Genomic DNA, 14,006 nt, shown 5'->3' on the forward strand with positions numbered 1-14,006 from the left:
TTCTAAATACAAATGACATAAGGGGATATGAGGATAGTGTGGGGAAAAGGCATTGAAATGAAAGATCAGCTATGATCGTATTGAATGGCGCAGCAGGCTCAATGGCTAAATGGCCTACTTCTGCTCCGATGTTCCTATATGACTCTCTTGATGCTACAGCATCTCAGGATGTGAGCAGATTTACTGTGGGCAGTGGTTTCCACAGCAGAACTTTGAGTCTACTACATCAATGGCACTTGCAACATAAAGGTGCCTGTTAAATCAATGAAGTGCAAATGTATGCTATCATACAAAACTGAACAGGCTAGATTACAGGTCTAAATATTCTATTATACTAACAGTGAACATATCAGCATGACATTCATAAAATGAATAATACTGTATGTCGTTTACATACCTCTCAGCTACATGCAAGATCCAATATACAAGTGAATTTGTTTGTTTTTTTATGCTACTGATAAGAGCTGACATTCATATAGTGACTTATCAAGTCTCAAAAATATCTCCAATCATTTCAAATAAAATGATTACATTGTGCCATTACTGTTCTTATTTGGATAAACTCAGCAACTATTTTGCACACAGTAAGATTCTACAAACAGCTTTACAAAGTATTTACAGCACTGACACTGGCCATTCAGCCCAACAGGATAATGCTGGTGTATATGTTCCACACGAGCCTCCTCCCACACCTCTTTATCCAACCCCATCTACATATCCTTCTATTTCTTTCTCTTATGTGCTAATCTAGCTTCCCCTTGAATGACTCTTTGCTATTCATCTGAAATGCTTCCTGTGGTCGTGAGTTCCATATTCTAACCATTCACTGGGTAAAGAAGAGCTCCTGAATTCCTAACTATATTTATGAGTGACCATCTTACATTTATGGCCCCTAGTTGTGATCTCGCTCATAATGGAAACATCTTATCTATGTCTACCCTATTAAACTCTTTCACAATTTTGAAGACCTCTATTACTCTTCTCTTTTTTAGCGAAAAATGACCAGCCTGTTTCATTTTTCCTGATAGGTCTAACTTAAGAAGGCTGCAGCAGCAAGGTGGTCCAAGTCATCATGGTTCTCCCACCTTGCAGCCGATGAGACGCACAGTGTTCCTTCGCCTGTTCTGCCTTTGAGGACTTTTTGGACCACACTTTGTCTGACACCTTCCCCCGACCTTGCCGCCATGGGTGGCCCTACCAGGAGCAAGGAGCTCCCGACTGCATCGCTCAGGGGATCGTTGGAGTGCACAAGTCTCTCCACCATGTCAGGGTGGCGATCCATGGAGGGCTTTAGTGGTGACCTAATGGGCAAGAACACCAATTTCACACCACTGCATTGATTTCACTGTCAAATGTATCGGCAAAGACAGTTAAAGCAAAATGCCCTTCGCTCACAGGATGGCATTTCTCTTCTTAAGGATGACAATGCCATCTGTCAACACTGGAAAGAACATTTTCAACAACTCCTCAACATTGAATGCACAGTGGCAGCTGATACTCTCCAGGCTATTCCCCCAGTACCCTGTGGTAGAATCTATGGGTGAATTACCATCGATGGGAGAGCTGCAACAAGCATTCAAATGGATGAAAAAGAACAAAGCCTGTGGCCCCAATGGTATTCCAGCTGAGGTCTGCAAAGCTGGTGAGCTTTTGCTCACATCAAGACTCCATGTACTCATCCTATGGATTTGGGAGGAAAAAGAACACCCCCCCACCACCAACTTCAGGAATGTGACAATTGCAACTATTTTCAAGGAAGGAGTTAAATCATGCTGTGAAAGCTATTGAGGTTTTCGCTCTTGTCCGTAGCAGTGAAAATCCTGACATGGGTTCTCCTGAATTGCCTACTTTCTGTGGCTGATAAAATCCTCCCAGAGACACAGTGTGGCTTTAGACTTTCCAGAGGAACCTCCGGCATGGTCTTTGTTGCCAGACAAATTCAAGAAAAAGGTCAAGAACAGCACCAGGAACTCTTCAGAGCATTCATTCATCAATCTGACCAAAGCGTTTGACTCAGTAAATCGTGAGGCTCTGTGAATTGTGCTCCAAAGATTTGGATGTCCAAGGAACGTCATCACAATCCTGCAATTGCTTCACGATGATTTAACTGCAACTGTCTTGAGTGGGAGATCTGAAACACAGGCCTTCAAAATACGGACTGGGGACAAGCAAGGCCATGTGATAGCCCCCATACTACTTACAATCTACCTGCCAGTGGCTATTCACTTCAAAGATCAGCTTCCGTTTGGAGTGAGTATTAAATACTGTCTAAATGTAAAACTCTTTAACCTCAGTTGCCTCCATGCTAAAACTAAACTGACCACCACAGACATACATGATCTATGGTTTGCAGATAACTGCAGTGTCATTGCCCACTCTGCACCAGATTTACAAGCTCTCTATCTCTTCAATTCTGCTCACAAGAGACTCAGCCTGTCCTTGAATGTTGCCAAAACAAAACTCATATCAACCCACACCTGGGTCAGCCAAATATTCCAGCTTCCACATATATTGATGGAGAGACTTGGAATATGTTGAGCACTTCCCATACCTTGGCAGCCATCTCTCTCAAAAGGTCACCAATGACCAAGAGATCCAAGACCGGATTAGCTGCGCCAGCTCAGCCTTCGACAAACTACAGCAGTGAGTGTTTGACAACAAAGACATCTGCAAGCCAACACACTCCTGTACTGCAGTGAGATCGGGACTGTGTATCAGCAACACATAAAAGCGCTAGAGAAATTCCATCAGCAATGCCTCCACCGCATCCTCTGGATTCATTGGGAGGACCGACAAAAAAACTCCAGTACCTCTCTTGAAGACGTTTCCACATGCATTAAGGTAAAACTCCTGCAAAACCATCTTTGATGGACTGGACACCGTGTCCGAATGTCTGAAAAACATCTCCCTGCCAGGTCCTGTTGTCTCAACTCTCAAATGGCCAGCATTCCAGGGAAAGACAAAGAAAATGCTTCAAAGACACTCTGAAGCTCTCTTTGAAGCACAGCAACATTTACATCGATCACTGGGAGGAACTTGCTAACAATCGTTCAAAATGGCGACAACTTGTCCATCAAGCTACATTATGCCTCGAGTCCAAAAGCCTGAACGATGAGTCAGAGCGACAGCAGAGAAGGAAAGAAAACAAAGCAAATCCTGCACTCCAGATCCCACTACCTCGGGGGACGTCCTATCCCACATGCCAAAAGATCTGAGAGTTGAAAATCGCCCTGTTCAGTCACCTGAAAACCCATGGCAGAAACTCGTGACCTTGAGTTAACGTCATCCTTGACTTGAGGGACAACAGCCAATGATCACTAAAGATGCCAGAGGAATTTAGGCCTGCTGCATCCAGGAGTAAATGAATTTTTAACGGTGTGATAAGTAATAATTATTGCCAAATGTTCTCTCTGGCCTGGAAAATTTAATTTTACTAGTGTGGAGTCTCATTCCTTTAGAAGTTGATTAGCGTTGGGGACTTTGTAAAATAAAAATGTTTGTCTTTTACTTTCTCAGTCTGTCTCTTTTATCTCTCAATCCTATCTGTCTTTCCAAATCTTTACTTTGTTTTTTGTGCATGCTTTAAATCTAATTTATATGTCCTGCTTTATACTTTCCGGTTTAGACTCTGCATGTCTCAGTGAGGTTTCAATGGTTGGTTGAAAATGTTTGTGGGTAGCGGTGAGTTGGTGAATAGCGAACTGTTTATTTCCCATTGACCACAAAATCCAGGTCATTATGACAAAAAAAATACAAAATATCTACTTTTTGCAAACTGCAGAGGAGTTCTCCCAGGTATTCTGGTCAATATTTATCCCTTAACCAAAATCATTAAAAATAAATTCTGTGGTTATTATCACATTGCTGTCCATGGGACCTTGTTATGCACAAATTAGCTAACATGTTTTCTACATTACAACACTAACTACACTTCAAAAATACTTTGTTGGCTACAAAGCACATTGCGACCAACTGAGGTTGTGAAAGGTGCTTCATAAACGTAAATCTTTCTTCTTTCTCTTCTTATTTTATTCTCTATTATGTGATTAGCTATAAAATATATTACTAAATGTAAACACATTGCCAGCAATAAAATCTCATTTTTCTTCATCTATTTGTTTCCCATGATTAAATACCATACCTGGCTTTCTCTTGGATTTCACACTTGATTCGGCCAGGTTTTCAAGCAACCCTGCTGAGTACAGTGTAATATCTATCATCACTACTGGGTCAACGTCTGCTAGGTTGCACCAAATAGTCACTTCTTGAAGTATGGACAAGATGTGCAGCCACTGGGAAAAAAAACAAGATAAAGAAATCAGTAGTGTGAAAAGGTAAACTACTTGAGTATTGCGGAAAACAGAGACATTTTGTCTAAGCTTTTCATCTTGCACTCATCAGGACAGTCCACAAGAATTCCAATGTAAAGGCAAGCAATAAATTTATACTGTATGAGAAGAGAGTGCTGATTGGTTGGCAAGTGGACTCTGATTGGTAGAGGCATTGCTATGGTGAATGCACCAATTTACGGTGACTGACAGTTAACTGCCATGCTTTGTTTAAAATTTAAACCAGGCAGATTGACTATGATTGGTCAAGATATTGCCCTGAGGAATGAACCAGCGAATGGCTATCACTTATTTTGTTTAGATGAAACAGGTGCAATGTGTGCACATGTTTTTTTTGTCTGCAAAGAACAGGGCCCTGTGTATTCATATACGTAGCTTCCAGTACACGCAAATGTGCCACACTGCGAGCCCGACTGACAATCTTAAATTGGTTGTCAGCGTAATTCTTAGCACGCTGAGGATTATTTAGCAGATGTTGTCCAATCGCGAAATCACATCTAATGTTGGACGCGGTGTTTTGAGTTTTGCAAGCATGAGCTGGTTCGGTACGGTCTGTACCTGGCCCGTTGCGAACAGCATAAGGGACATGCTGTTTGATGCGATCCGCCGGTCTTTGGGACATATGGGTCATACGTGATGCTAGCCGTATATTGGCTGCCACATTTCCTATATTACAACAGTGACGACACTTCAGAAATACTTAATTGGCTGTAAAGTGCTTTGGGATGTCTTGAGGTTGTGAATGCTGCTATATAAATCCAAGTTCTTTCTTTTTGCCTTTTATTATATCTATATGGTGTGGGGCAGTACTAAGTAAAGCAAATAGGCTTCTGGGTTATATTACCAAATCAGTTAAGTACAAATGCCCAGAGGTAATGCTGAGGTTGTGCAGGGCACCAGTCATAATTCACCTGAGTGCTGCATATAGTCTGGTCACTACAACACAAGTGGCCCACTCAGGCCCTAGAAATAGTGTAAAAAAGAGCTACAGTTCTGACATACCCACTATCAGAGGGAAGGATTTGATAACTTAGAGTCCATCAATCTTCTAAAGGAAGTCGCAGATGGGAAACAATGAGGTAATAAAATATTTAACAGTTAAAGAAAGTAAATCCATAGTAATACTTTCAAATATGCCTTGGCACTATAGGTTCTAGTTCAGCATAGTGAAGAGAGAATCTAGGATAAATGTCAGGAAGCATTTTGATACAACTGTGGCCCTCAGGAGCGGGACAGAAGGTGGGGGGGCAGAAAATCGGGAGGGGACGCACTCGTCTGGAACTCCAATGCCAAGACGTCGGTTCCGCACTTTACCAGTGATGGGAAAGATCCAAGGCAGTGTTGCCACTGCGCCACAGTGGGACTGCAATTATGCTCGTTGACAAGGTAGTAAGAATAATTTGCATGTACTTGACTGAGATTTTACATGGAGCTTGGCATTTTACAATTGATGAATAGGGACTTCAGATCCCCAACCGGCTCAGGCGGGCAGCACCAAGGCGAGGCCACAGTGCTGCCTATGGAAGTCAGACATATTGAGCTTGTTGGTTGATTGCTGCTTGCCCTGAAGGGGAAGAGCATGAAGCGGAGGCCATGGCTGGCTTGCGGTAGAAGGCCTTTAAAGGTGAGAGCTGCTCAGGGTGGTGGACTCTCAGCAACAGTGGGAGCTGCTCAGGGTGGTGGGCTTTCAGCAACAGTGGGAGCTGCTCAGGGTGGTGGACTCTCAGCAACAGTGGGAGCTGCTCAGGGTGGTGGGCTCTCAGCAACAGTGGGAGCTGCTCAGGGTGGTGGGCTTTCAGCAACAGTGGGAGCTGCTCAGGGTGGTGGGCTCTCAGCAACAGTGGGGGTTGCTCAGGGTGGTGGGCTTTCAGCAACAGTGGGAGCTGCTCAGGGTGGTGGGCTTTCAGCAACAGTGGGAGCTGCTCAGGGTGGTGGGCTTTCAGCAACAGTGGGAGCTGCTCAGGGTGGTGGGCTTTCAGCAACAGTGGGAGCTGCTCAGGGTGGTGCTTTCAGCAACAGTGGGAGCTGCTCAGGGTGGTGGGCTTTCAGCAACAGTGGGAGCTGCTCAGGGTGGTGCTCTCAGCAACAGTGGGAGCTGCACAGGGTGGTGGGCTCTCAGCAACAGTGGGAGCTGCTCAGCACGGTGGATCCTCAGCAACAGTAGGAGCTGCTCAGGCTTTAGGGTGGAGGGGTCCAATCTGGAGGCAAGGGATTCTCTGCAGAGCTGCTGTAGTGACTGCAATGTGCAAGGCTGGACTAAATGCAGGGCTAGCTGCCTTTAAAAATGGCGCCAGCACCTGTCTCCGATTCAGGTGACACCAAAGTCATCACTTCATGGTCCACCCCGCAATAGCACTGGATGGGCCTTGCGCCTCCAGGCCATTAATGGGTTGGCTGCTGTGTGTGCCCCATTTCTCCTGTGTGGCAAAGGCACCTGCTTTCGGGGCTGCCGCTGTGTGCCCTGCACACTAAATTCAGCCCATCCATTCCCATTATTGAATTGATTTTAATTTCATGGATGTGGAGGGTGGAGAGATGATTTAAATCTCACAAGTTTCGGGAAGTTGGATCAGTGCTTTGAGGGTCACATGACTGCTGCTGCAAGTGGGTATGATTGATGGTGCAACAGTGGTCCAGTGGACATTGGTCGCATTGAACCTACATGCACCCCTTGTGTTTTGACAACAATATGTACTCTTCTGTGTGGGATGTTAATGTAGCATCGTCAGCAAAGAGGAGTTTTCTGATGAGGACCTTCTGCACTTTCGTCTTCACTCTAAGATGGGCAAGGTTGAACAACCTGCCATCTGATCTTGTGTGGAGGAAAATTCCTTCTTCTGAAGACTTGAATGCATGTGAGAGCATCAGTGAGAAGAAGATCCCGAACAGTATAGGTGGGAGAACACAGCCCTGTTTCACACCACTCAGGATAGGAAAGGGGTCTGATGAGGCTGAATTGTGCCTTTCATATTGTCATGGAATGAGGTGATGATACTTAGTAGCTTTAGTGGATATCCGATCTTTGCTAGTAGTCTGAAGAGACCACGTCTGCTGATGAGGTCAAAGGCTTTGATGAGATCTATGAAAGCAACGTAGAGGGGCATCTGTTGTTCGCGACATTTCTCCTGTAGCTGGCGAAGGGAGAACAGCATGTCAATGGTGGATCTCTCTGCTCGAAAGCCGCACTGTGCCTGAGGGTAGACTCGCTCAGCCAGCTTCTGGAGTCTGTTTAAAACGACTCGAGCGAAGACTTTCCCCACTATGCTGAGCAGAGAGATTCCACGGTAGTTGTTGTAGTCACCACGGTCACCCTTGTTCTTATAGAGGGTGATGATATTGGCATCGCGCATGTCCTGTGGTACTGCTCCCTCATCCCAGCACAGGCAAAGCAGTTCATGGAGTGCTGAGAGTATAGCAGGCTTGGCACTCTTGATTATTTCAGGGGTAATGCCGTCCTTCCCAGGGGCTTTTCCACTGACTAACGAATCAATGGCATCACTGAGTTCCGATTTTGGTGGCTGTTCGTCCAGCTCATCCATAACTGGCAGAGACTGGGCTGCACTGAGGGTGGAATCAGTGACAACATTTTCCTTGGAGTACAGTTCGAAGTAGTGCTCCACCCAGCGGTTCATGTGCTTGCGTTGGTCTGTGATCGTGTCGTCTGATTTAGACCTGAGGGGGCGATCTTCTTGATGGTTGGCCCAAAAGCTCTCTTGATGCCATCATACACTCCTCTGATGTTTCCAGTGTCGGAGTCCAGCTGAATACGACTGCATAGGTGTTGCTAATAGTCATTTGCACAGCGCCTGGCTGTTGTTTGTGCAGCGCTTCTGGCTACTTTAAGTGCTACGGATGTTAACTTGCTGGGGGCTTTCTTGTAGTTCAACAGTGCAGTGCGCTTAGCGGCTATGACAGGTTCCAGCTCTTCAAAGTGTGATTGAAACCAGTCTGCATTCTGCTTCTCACGTTTGCCAAAAGTGGTCATTGCTGACTCATAGATGGTGTCTCTGATGTGGGCCCACTTCGTCTCTGCATCCCCTGCAGGAGTGTTTTGAAGGGTTTTTTCAAGTGGATTTAGAAACTTATGTAACAGCTGTGGATAAGAAATTCTGTTAATGTTGATGCACGGGCGGCCCTTCTGCTTGGAGTGATGTAGCTTCTTTGGTTTGCGTCAAACTTTGCTGCACACCAGGGAGTGGTCGGTGTCGCAGTCCGCACTGTGGAAGCTGTGTGTGATTTGGACACGGTTTATAGAGGCTCGCCTTGTGACGATGAGGTCCAGCTGGTGCCAATGATGTGATCTTGGGTGCCTCCATGAAACCTGGTGACATGGTTTAGTATGGAAGAACGAGTTGGTGATGCAGAGGTTGTGATAGGTACACAACTCCAGCAGTCTCTGTCCATTCTCATTCATCCTTCCAATGCCATCACGCCCAAGGCAGGAGGGCCATGAGTCATGGTCAGCTCCAACCACGGCATTAAAGTCCTCCAGCAGGGACAAATGTTCAGTATTAGGAATGGTACTAATGATATTCTGGAGTTCCTCGTAGAACTGGTCTTTAACTTCAGGTGGGGAGCAGAGTGTTGGAGTATAGATGCTGAGTAGGTATACTGGACTAGAGGTGGTGAGCAGTCGGATGGACAGTATGCGAAGGTGGCCATTTGAAGGTGGCTGTATTATGCTGAGCAAAGAGTTTCTGATGGTGAAGCCCACTCCATGCTGTCTTGGTTCTTCAGGATCCCTACCCTGCCAGAAGAAGGTATAGTCTTGCTCTGTTAGAGATCCACTCGCAAGGAGGCATGCCTCCTGAAGTGCTGCAATGTCCACATTGAGTCTACTGAGCTCATTGTTAATGATGGCAGTCTTTTGAGAGTCGTTGGTTTGTGTAAGGTCTTCCGACAGGCCAGGACACACAGTTCTGATGTTCCAGCTTGCAAAACGAAGGGCTGGTACCTTCTTTCCTTTTTTTGTCGTACTGTTTGGTGCGGTATTACAGTCCACTTGTCGGGCAATGACCCTGAGTTCCAAGCACCCATTGAAGCAGTGGGACTGTGGCGGGACAGAACCTTTCTGACCAGGGGTTACATGGTTTGAGGCAGGCAGTAGCTGTCCAGTGAGATGCCATGATCTCTCCCACTGACAAAGGCAACCCGTGGCACCCAATCTCTACGCCAATTGAGCTGGATTTATAACCCGTAACTGCTGCCTTCCGTGTTGTTTTGGTCGCTGTGAGGCGACTATGGAGTGACCTCTCCATGGCGCATGCCTGGGCGGAATGTAAGGAGGTTGCGAGTTGCCCAAGCATCAAAACCTTGCCAGTGGGGTCCAAAGGAGTGCAGAGCATGACGTTTGGAACCGGTATGGCTGCAGGAACTGCCGGAAACGTACCAAAAGTGACACATGACCGCCTTAGGAGTTCTGCTCCGGATTTTCTGTTAGGGTTTACTCCCTTAGTCTTGGTCTCTCCCGAGACACCCACAAGGCAGTGGGTTACTGCTCTGAGTGGCACTGCCAGTACTGCAGACCTGCTGGCCTTCTGCTCTGGAGGTGGAAGTTTGTCCCTTAAATGGAGAATGCCCCCAACAGGGGGCAGTTAATTGGCTACCCGCTGTAGAATGGCTTTGGGGGTCTGACGGAGGGCCAAATCAGAGTCTCCCTCAGCCTTCCAGCCAGCCGTCGGTACCTCCGTCACAAGAATAAAATTTAGCTCTCTGTTTCCTGTTAGTTAACCAATCCTCTATCCATGCTAATATATTACACCCACCAACGTGAGCTCTTATCTTGTGCAGTAACCTTTTATGCGGCACCTTATTGAATGCCTTCTGGAAATCCAAATACACTACATCTACTGGCTCCCCTTTATCCACCCTGCTCATTACATCTTCAAAGAACTCGAATAAACTTGCCAAACACAATTTTTTTTCACAAAAACATGTTGAGTCTGCTTGATTGTACTATGATTTTCTAAATGTCCTGCTACTACTTCCTTAATGAAGGATTCCAGCATTTTCCCAATGACAGACGTTAGGCTAATCGGCCTATAGTTTCCTTCTTTCTGTCTCCTTCCTTTCTTGAATAGGGGCATTACATTTGCAGTTTTCCAATCTCCTGTGACCTTTCCAGAATCTAGGGAATTTTGGAAGATTACAACCAATGCATCCACTATCTCTGCAGGCACATCTTTTAAAACCCTAGGATGTAGGCCATCAGGTCCAGGGACTTGTCACCCTTCAGTCCCATTAGTTTTCCTCGTACTTTTTCTCTAGTGATAGTTTTAAGTTCTTGCCTCCCTTTTGTCCCCTGATTTTCTATGATTATTGGGATGCTTTTAGTGCCTTCTCCTGTGAAGACAGCTACAAAACATTTGTTCAATGTCTCTGTCAGTTCCTTGCTTCCCATTATTAATTCCCCAGTCTTATCCTCCAAGGGACCAACATTTACTAGAGCTAATCTCTTCCTTTTAATATATGTAGAAGCTTTTACTGTCTATTTTTATATTTCTTGCTAGTTTACTCTCATATTCTAATTTCTCCCTCTTTATTTTTCTTTGTCATCCTTTGCTGGTTTCTAAAATGTTCCCAATCTTCTGGTCCACCACTAATCTTCACTGAATTGTACACCTTTTCTTTCAATTTGATAGCATCCTTAACTTCCTTAGTTAGCCACAGATGATCCATCCTTCTCATCGAGTCTTTCTTTCTCAATCTAATATATCTAGTTATGAAACAGCTCCTTAAGTGTCTGCCACTGCTTATCTACTGTCTTCATACCCTTGTAATTGCCTTTACTTAAGTTTAAGACACTAGTTTCAGATCCAAGTTTCTCACCTTCAAACTGAATGTGAAATTCTGTCATGTTGTGATCACTCTTCCCGACAGGATCCCTTACTATGAGATCATTAATTAAACCAGTCTCATTACACATTACCACGTCTAAAGTAGCCTGTTCCCAGGTTGGTTCCACAACATATTGTTCTAATGAACTGTCCCGAATACATTCCATGAACCTTTCCTCAAGGCTAACTTTGACAATTTGACTTGTCCAATCTATATGAAGATTAAAATTGCCCATGATTATTGCTGCATCTTTCTTACAAGCTCCCATTAGTTCTTGATTTAATCTCTGTCCTACAGTGTAGCTACTATTCAGGGGCTTATAAACTATTCCCACCGGTGACTTCTTTTCTTTCCTTTGCTATTTCTTATTTCCACCCAAACTAATTCTGCAACTTGATCTTCCAAGCCAAGATTATTTTTCACTACTGTACTGATCTCATCCTTTATTAACAGAACTACCCCACCTCCTTTTCTTTTCTTCCCATCCTTTTGAAATGTCTACTACCCTTGAATATTCAGTTCCCAAACCTGCTGAGTGCTTCCAGCATTTTTTGTTTTTATTTCAGGTTTCCAGCAACCGCAGTATTTTGCTTTTGTCATAAATCATGGAATTAGGCTGATGGTGAATGAATGCTCTTACCTTCCCAAGGTTATCCATTTTCTTTAGGTACTTAGTGGAACCAGTAATCCCGAAGTTCCCTCTCTGCAGAACTGTTTTGCACTTCTGCCACAGAAAAAGAACGGCATCCACAACCATGTCTATGTCTGCCATGGTATCCTAGAAATGGATGAAAGAAACTTCAGTGGTAACTGATTTTTTTTTGTAATATTATCTTTGACAATATGTTACTTTCTAATTATTTCCTATTTTTTCTTTGGCTTAGCATGTTGTTTTGAACTGACGATGAAGAGCCAAATTGAACCTTTCAACTTGGAGGACGCATTTCTCGCGCTACCAGGTAATGCTAATCCCTTGCTGTCAGTCTTTACTGAAGGAAGACTTTTTCCCTTCCTAGACATCTGCATCAGGATCACAATTGGACCATGCTGCTATCTGGAATGGGGCATCAAGCCTACACCCCACCATAGGGTGCACTGGTGCTTCAAATGCTATGCTACTACTCTTCATATTTTAACATATATTTGGCTATTCAGCACCCTGCCCCTCTGGTATCCTTTCACCATCAATTCTCATACTTCACCTTGAGGTTCTTCAACCACATCACTATCTAATAGTATAAAGTATCTAGGCACAAAACCCGGATCAGTACTGTCACTGGAGACAGTGTTATTGAAGCCCTCTTCAGGGTGCCTACTGCAGCACCAGCTGCTTCCGGCATGGCCCACGCAGTGCACCATCTTGAGAAGAGCACTCTCACGGGCGTCTCCTGCAAGCACTGGAAGCAGTTAAAATGGTGCTATCCTGATGTCCTGCAGCCCTGTCGGCTGATGTGACACCTATTAAACAAATTTGGAACACACAGATCTATTCAACAAACTTTCATATCATTCAACAAAGGTCAAGCCTTTGGCTGCAAGAGGGGCCCTGCACTAAATTATTTAAAGGGCCAGGCACCCAACTGACAGGTAAGGTGATTTTGAAGAACTCCCGCTATTGCAAAGTTTCTGGAAGTACTCTGGCGTGTTTTTGGAGGTGCTGTGGTGAGTTGCTGGATTTGGCAAGGAGTGCTGCTGCATTCTCAAAGGGAGGGCAGAGAATTTGGTGATCTGCCCACACAAAGGTTGCAAAAGGTTTTGGGGCTGCAGTTGTAATGCCTCTGTGTCTGCAGCATGGCAGGGAGATGAAACAGAGGCTGCAGAGAGAGCACACTCTGTGTGATACCCTCTGCCAAGTTGGAGCCGGACTCCTCCATGTTCCTTGACAATGACAGTAAGGTGACTGGCAAGTCAGCCAATGCACCCAGCATCTCAGTTCAGCATCAGCATTCTACTGTATGCCACCCCATCGAAGTCCTCATCTGATTTCCCTGGAGCAGAACAATTCTGCCACCTTGCCCTCCGGGGAGCAGGCAAGCAAACTATTCTTTACCACTGGACTGGCTACAGGCCACTCATGCCTGGTGACTCATCACATACTGACTCAACTCTATACTAGCCTCCAGTGTACAGTACCAGTAACTCAGCTGATGGCTGTGAGTGTCAGATCAAGTGATGGGGCCTCTTCTTCAGTGCTGTGCTGTAGCTCTCTCTCCTCCTCTTGGGGCTGCTGTGGCTGGACAGGTGGCAGTTCTTACGCGATTGAAAGCAGAATATCAGAAACCAGAAGATTGATGTGAGGGAAAAAGGGTTGGGAGGAAAACAAGAAGTCCATGATCACACCATCCGCAGCTTGCTGATCATGCTAGATAGCAGGATGAGGGTGAGCTGGGAGTTGAGAAGAAACATAATTCAGGAACATGCCATGATCCTCAATGTTCTCAGTGATGTCAGATGCCATGGGCTATGTCACAGCTGGACACATGATGTGGGGAACCATCTCCTCTGTTGGGTTCAGGAGATACAGGTGTCCTTGTCCCTGCCCCAATTCTGTTCTGCTCCCTCCTGTTATAGGCCAGCTTGTCCTGTAAGAGAGAGGGCAGAATGTCAGTTACTGTGTTGCTATGTGTTTGGGTGATTTTCCTGCCACAGCTTAAATAGCTAAAGGTATGTGGAATCAGCAAGAGCTGGGTTTAAGGCTGGCAACATTGGTAGTTATGTGAGGGTAAGATGGAGTATCTGGATGTTAGGCATGAGTCCTGAGTGCCAGGAAGTGCTGATGGGCAAGTGATGGATATGCGATGCTTTGAGCATGACAGGTTG

The 14,006-nt window shown here is 45.3% G+C and overlaps 1 protein-coding gene across 7 annotated transcripts in view; it reads right to left on the bottom strand.

The window, feature by feature from the left end:
• Positions 1–14,006, bottom strand: part of LOC137384622 (cilia- and flagella-associated protein 54-like) — a 712,374-nt gene that overhangs the window by 604,120 nt on the left and 94,248 nt on the right. For all 7 annotated transcript variants that reach the window (XM_068058759.1, XM_068058758.1, XM_068058757.1 and 4 more), the window contains 2 exons: positions 11,827–11,964; positions 4,142–4,292 (listed from right to left, as the gene is read on the bottom strand). In XM_068058759.1, coding sequence (XP_067914860.1) covers positions 4,142–4,292; positions 11,827–11,964 — 289 coding nt within the window. The remainder of the gene's footprint in view (positions 1–4,141; positions 4,293–11,826; positions 11,965–14,006) is intronic.

This window comes from Heterodontus francisci, chromosome 27 (genome assembly GCF_036365525.1).
Source record: "Heterodontus francisci isolate sHetFra1 chromosome 27, sHetFra1.hap1, whole genome shotgun sequence".
In the NCBI taxonomy this organism is placed as follows: Eukaryota; Metazoa; Chordata; class Chondrichthyes; order Heterodontiformes; family Heterodontidae; genus Heterodontus; species Heterodontus francisci.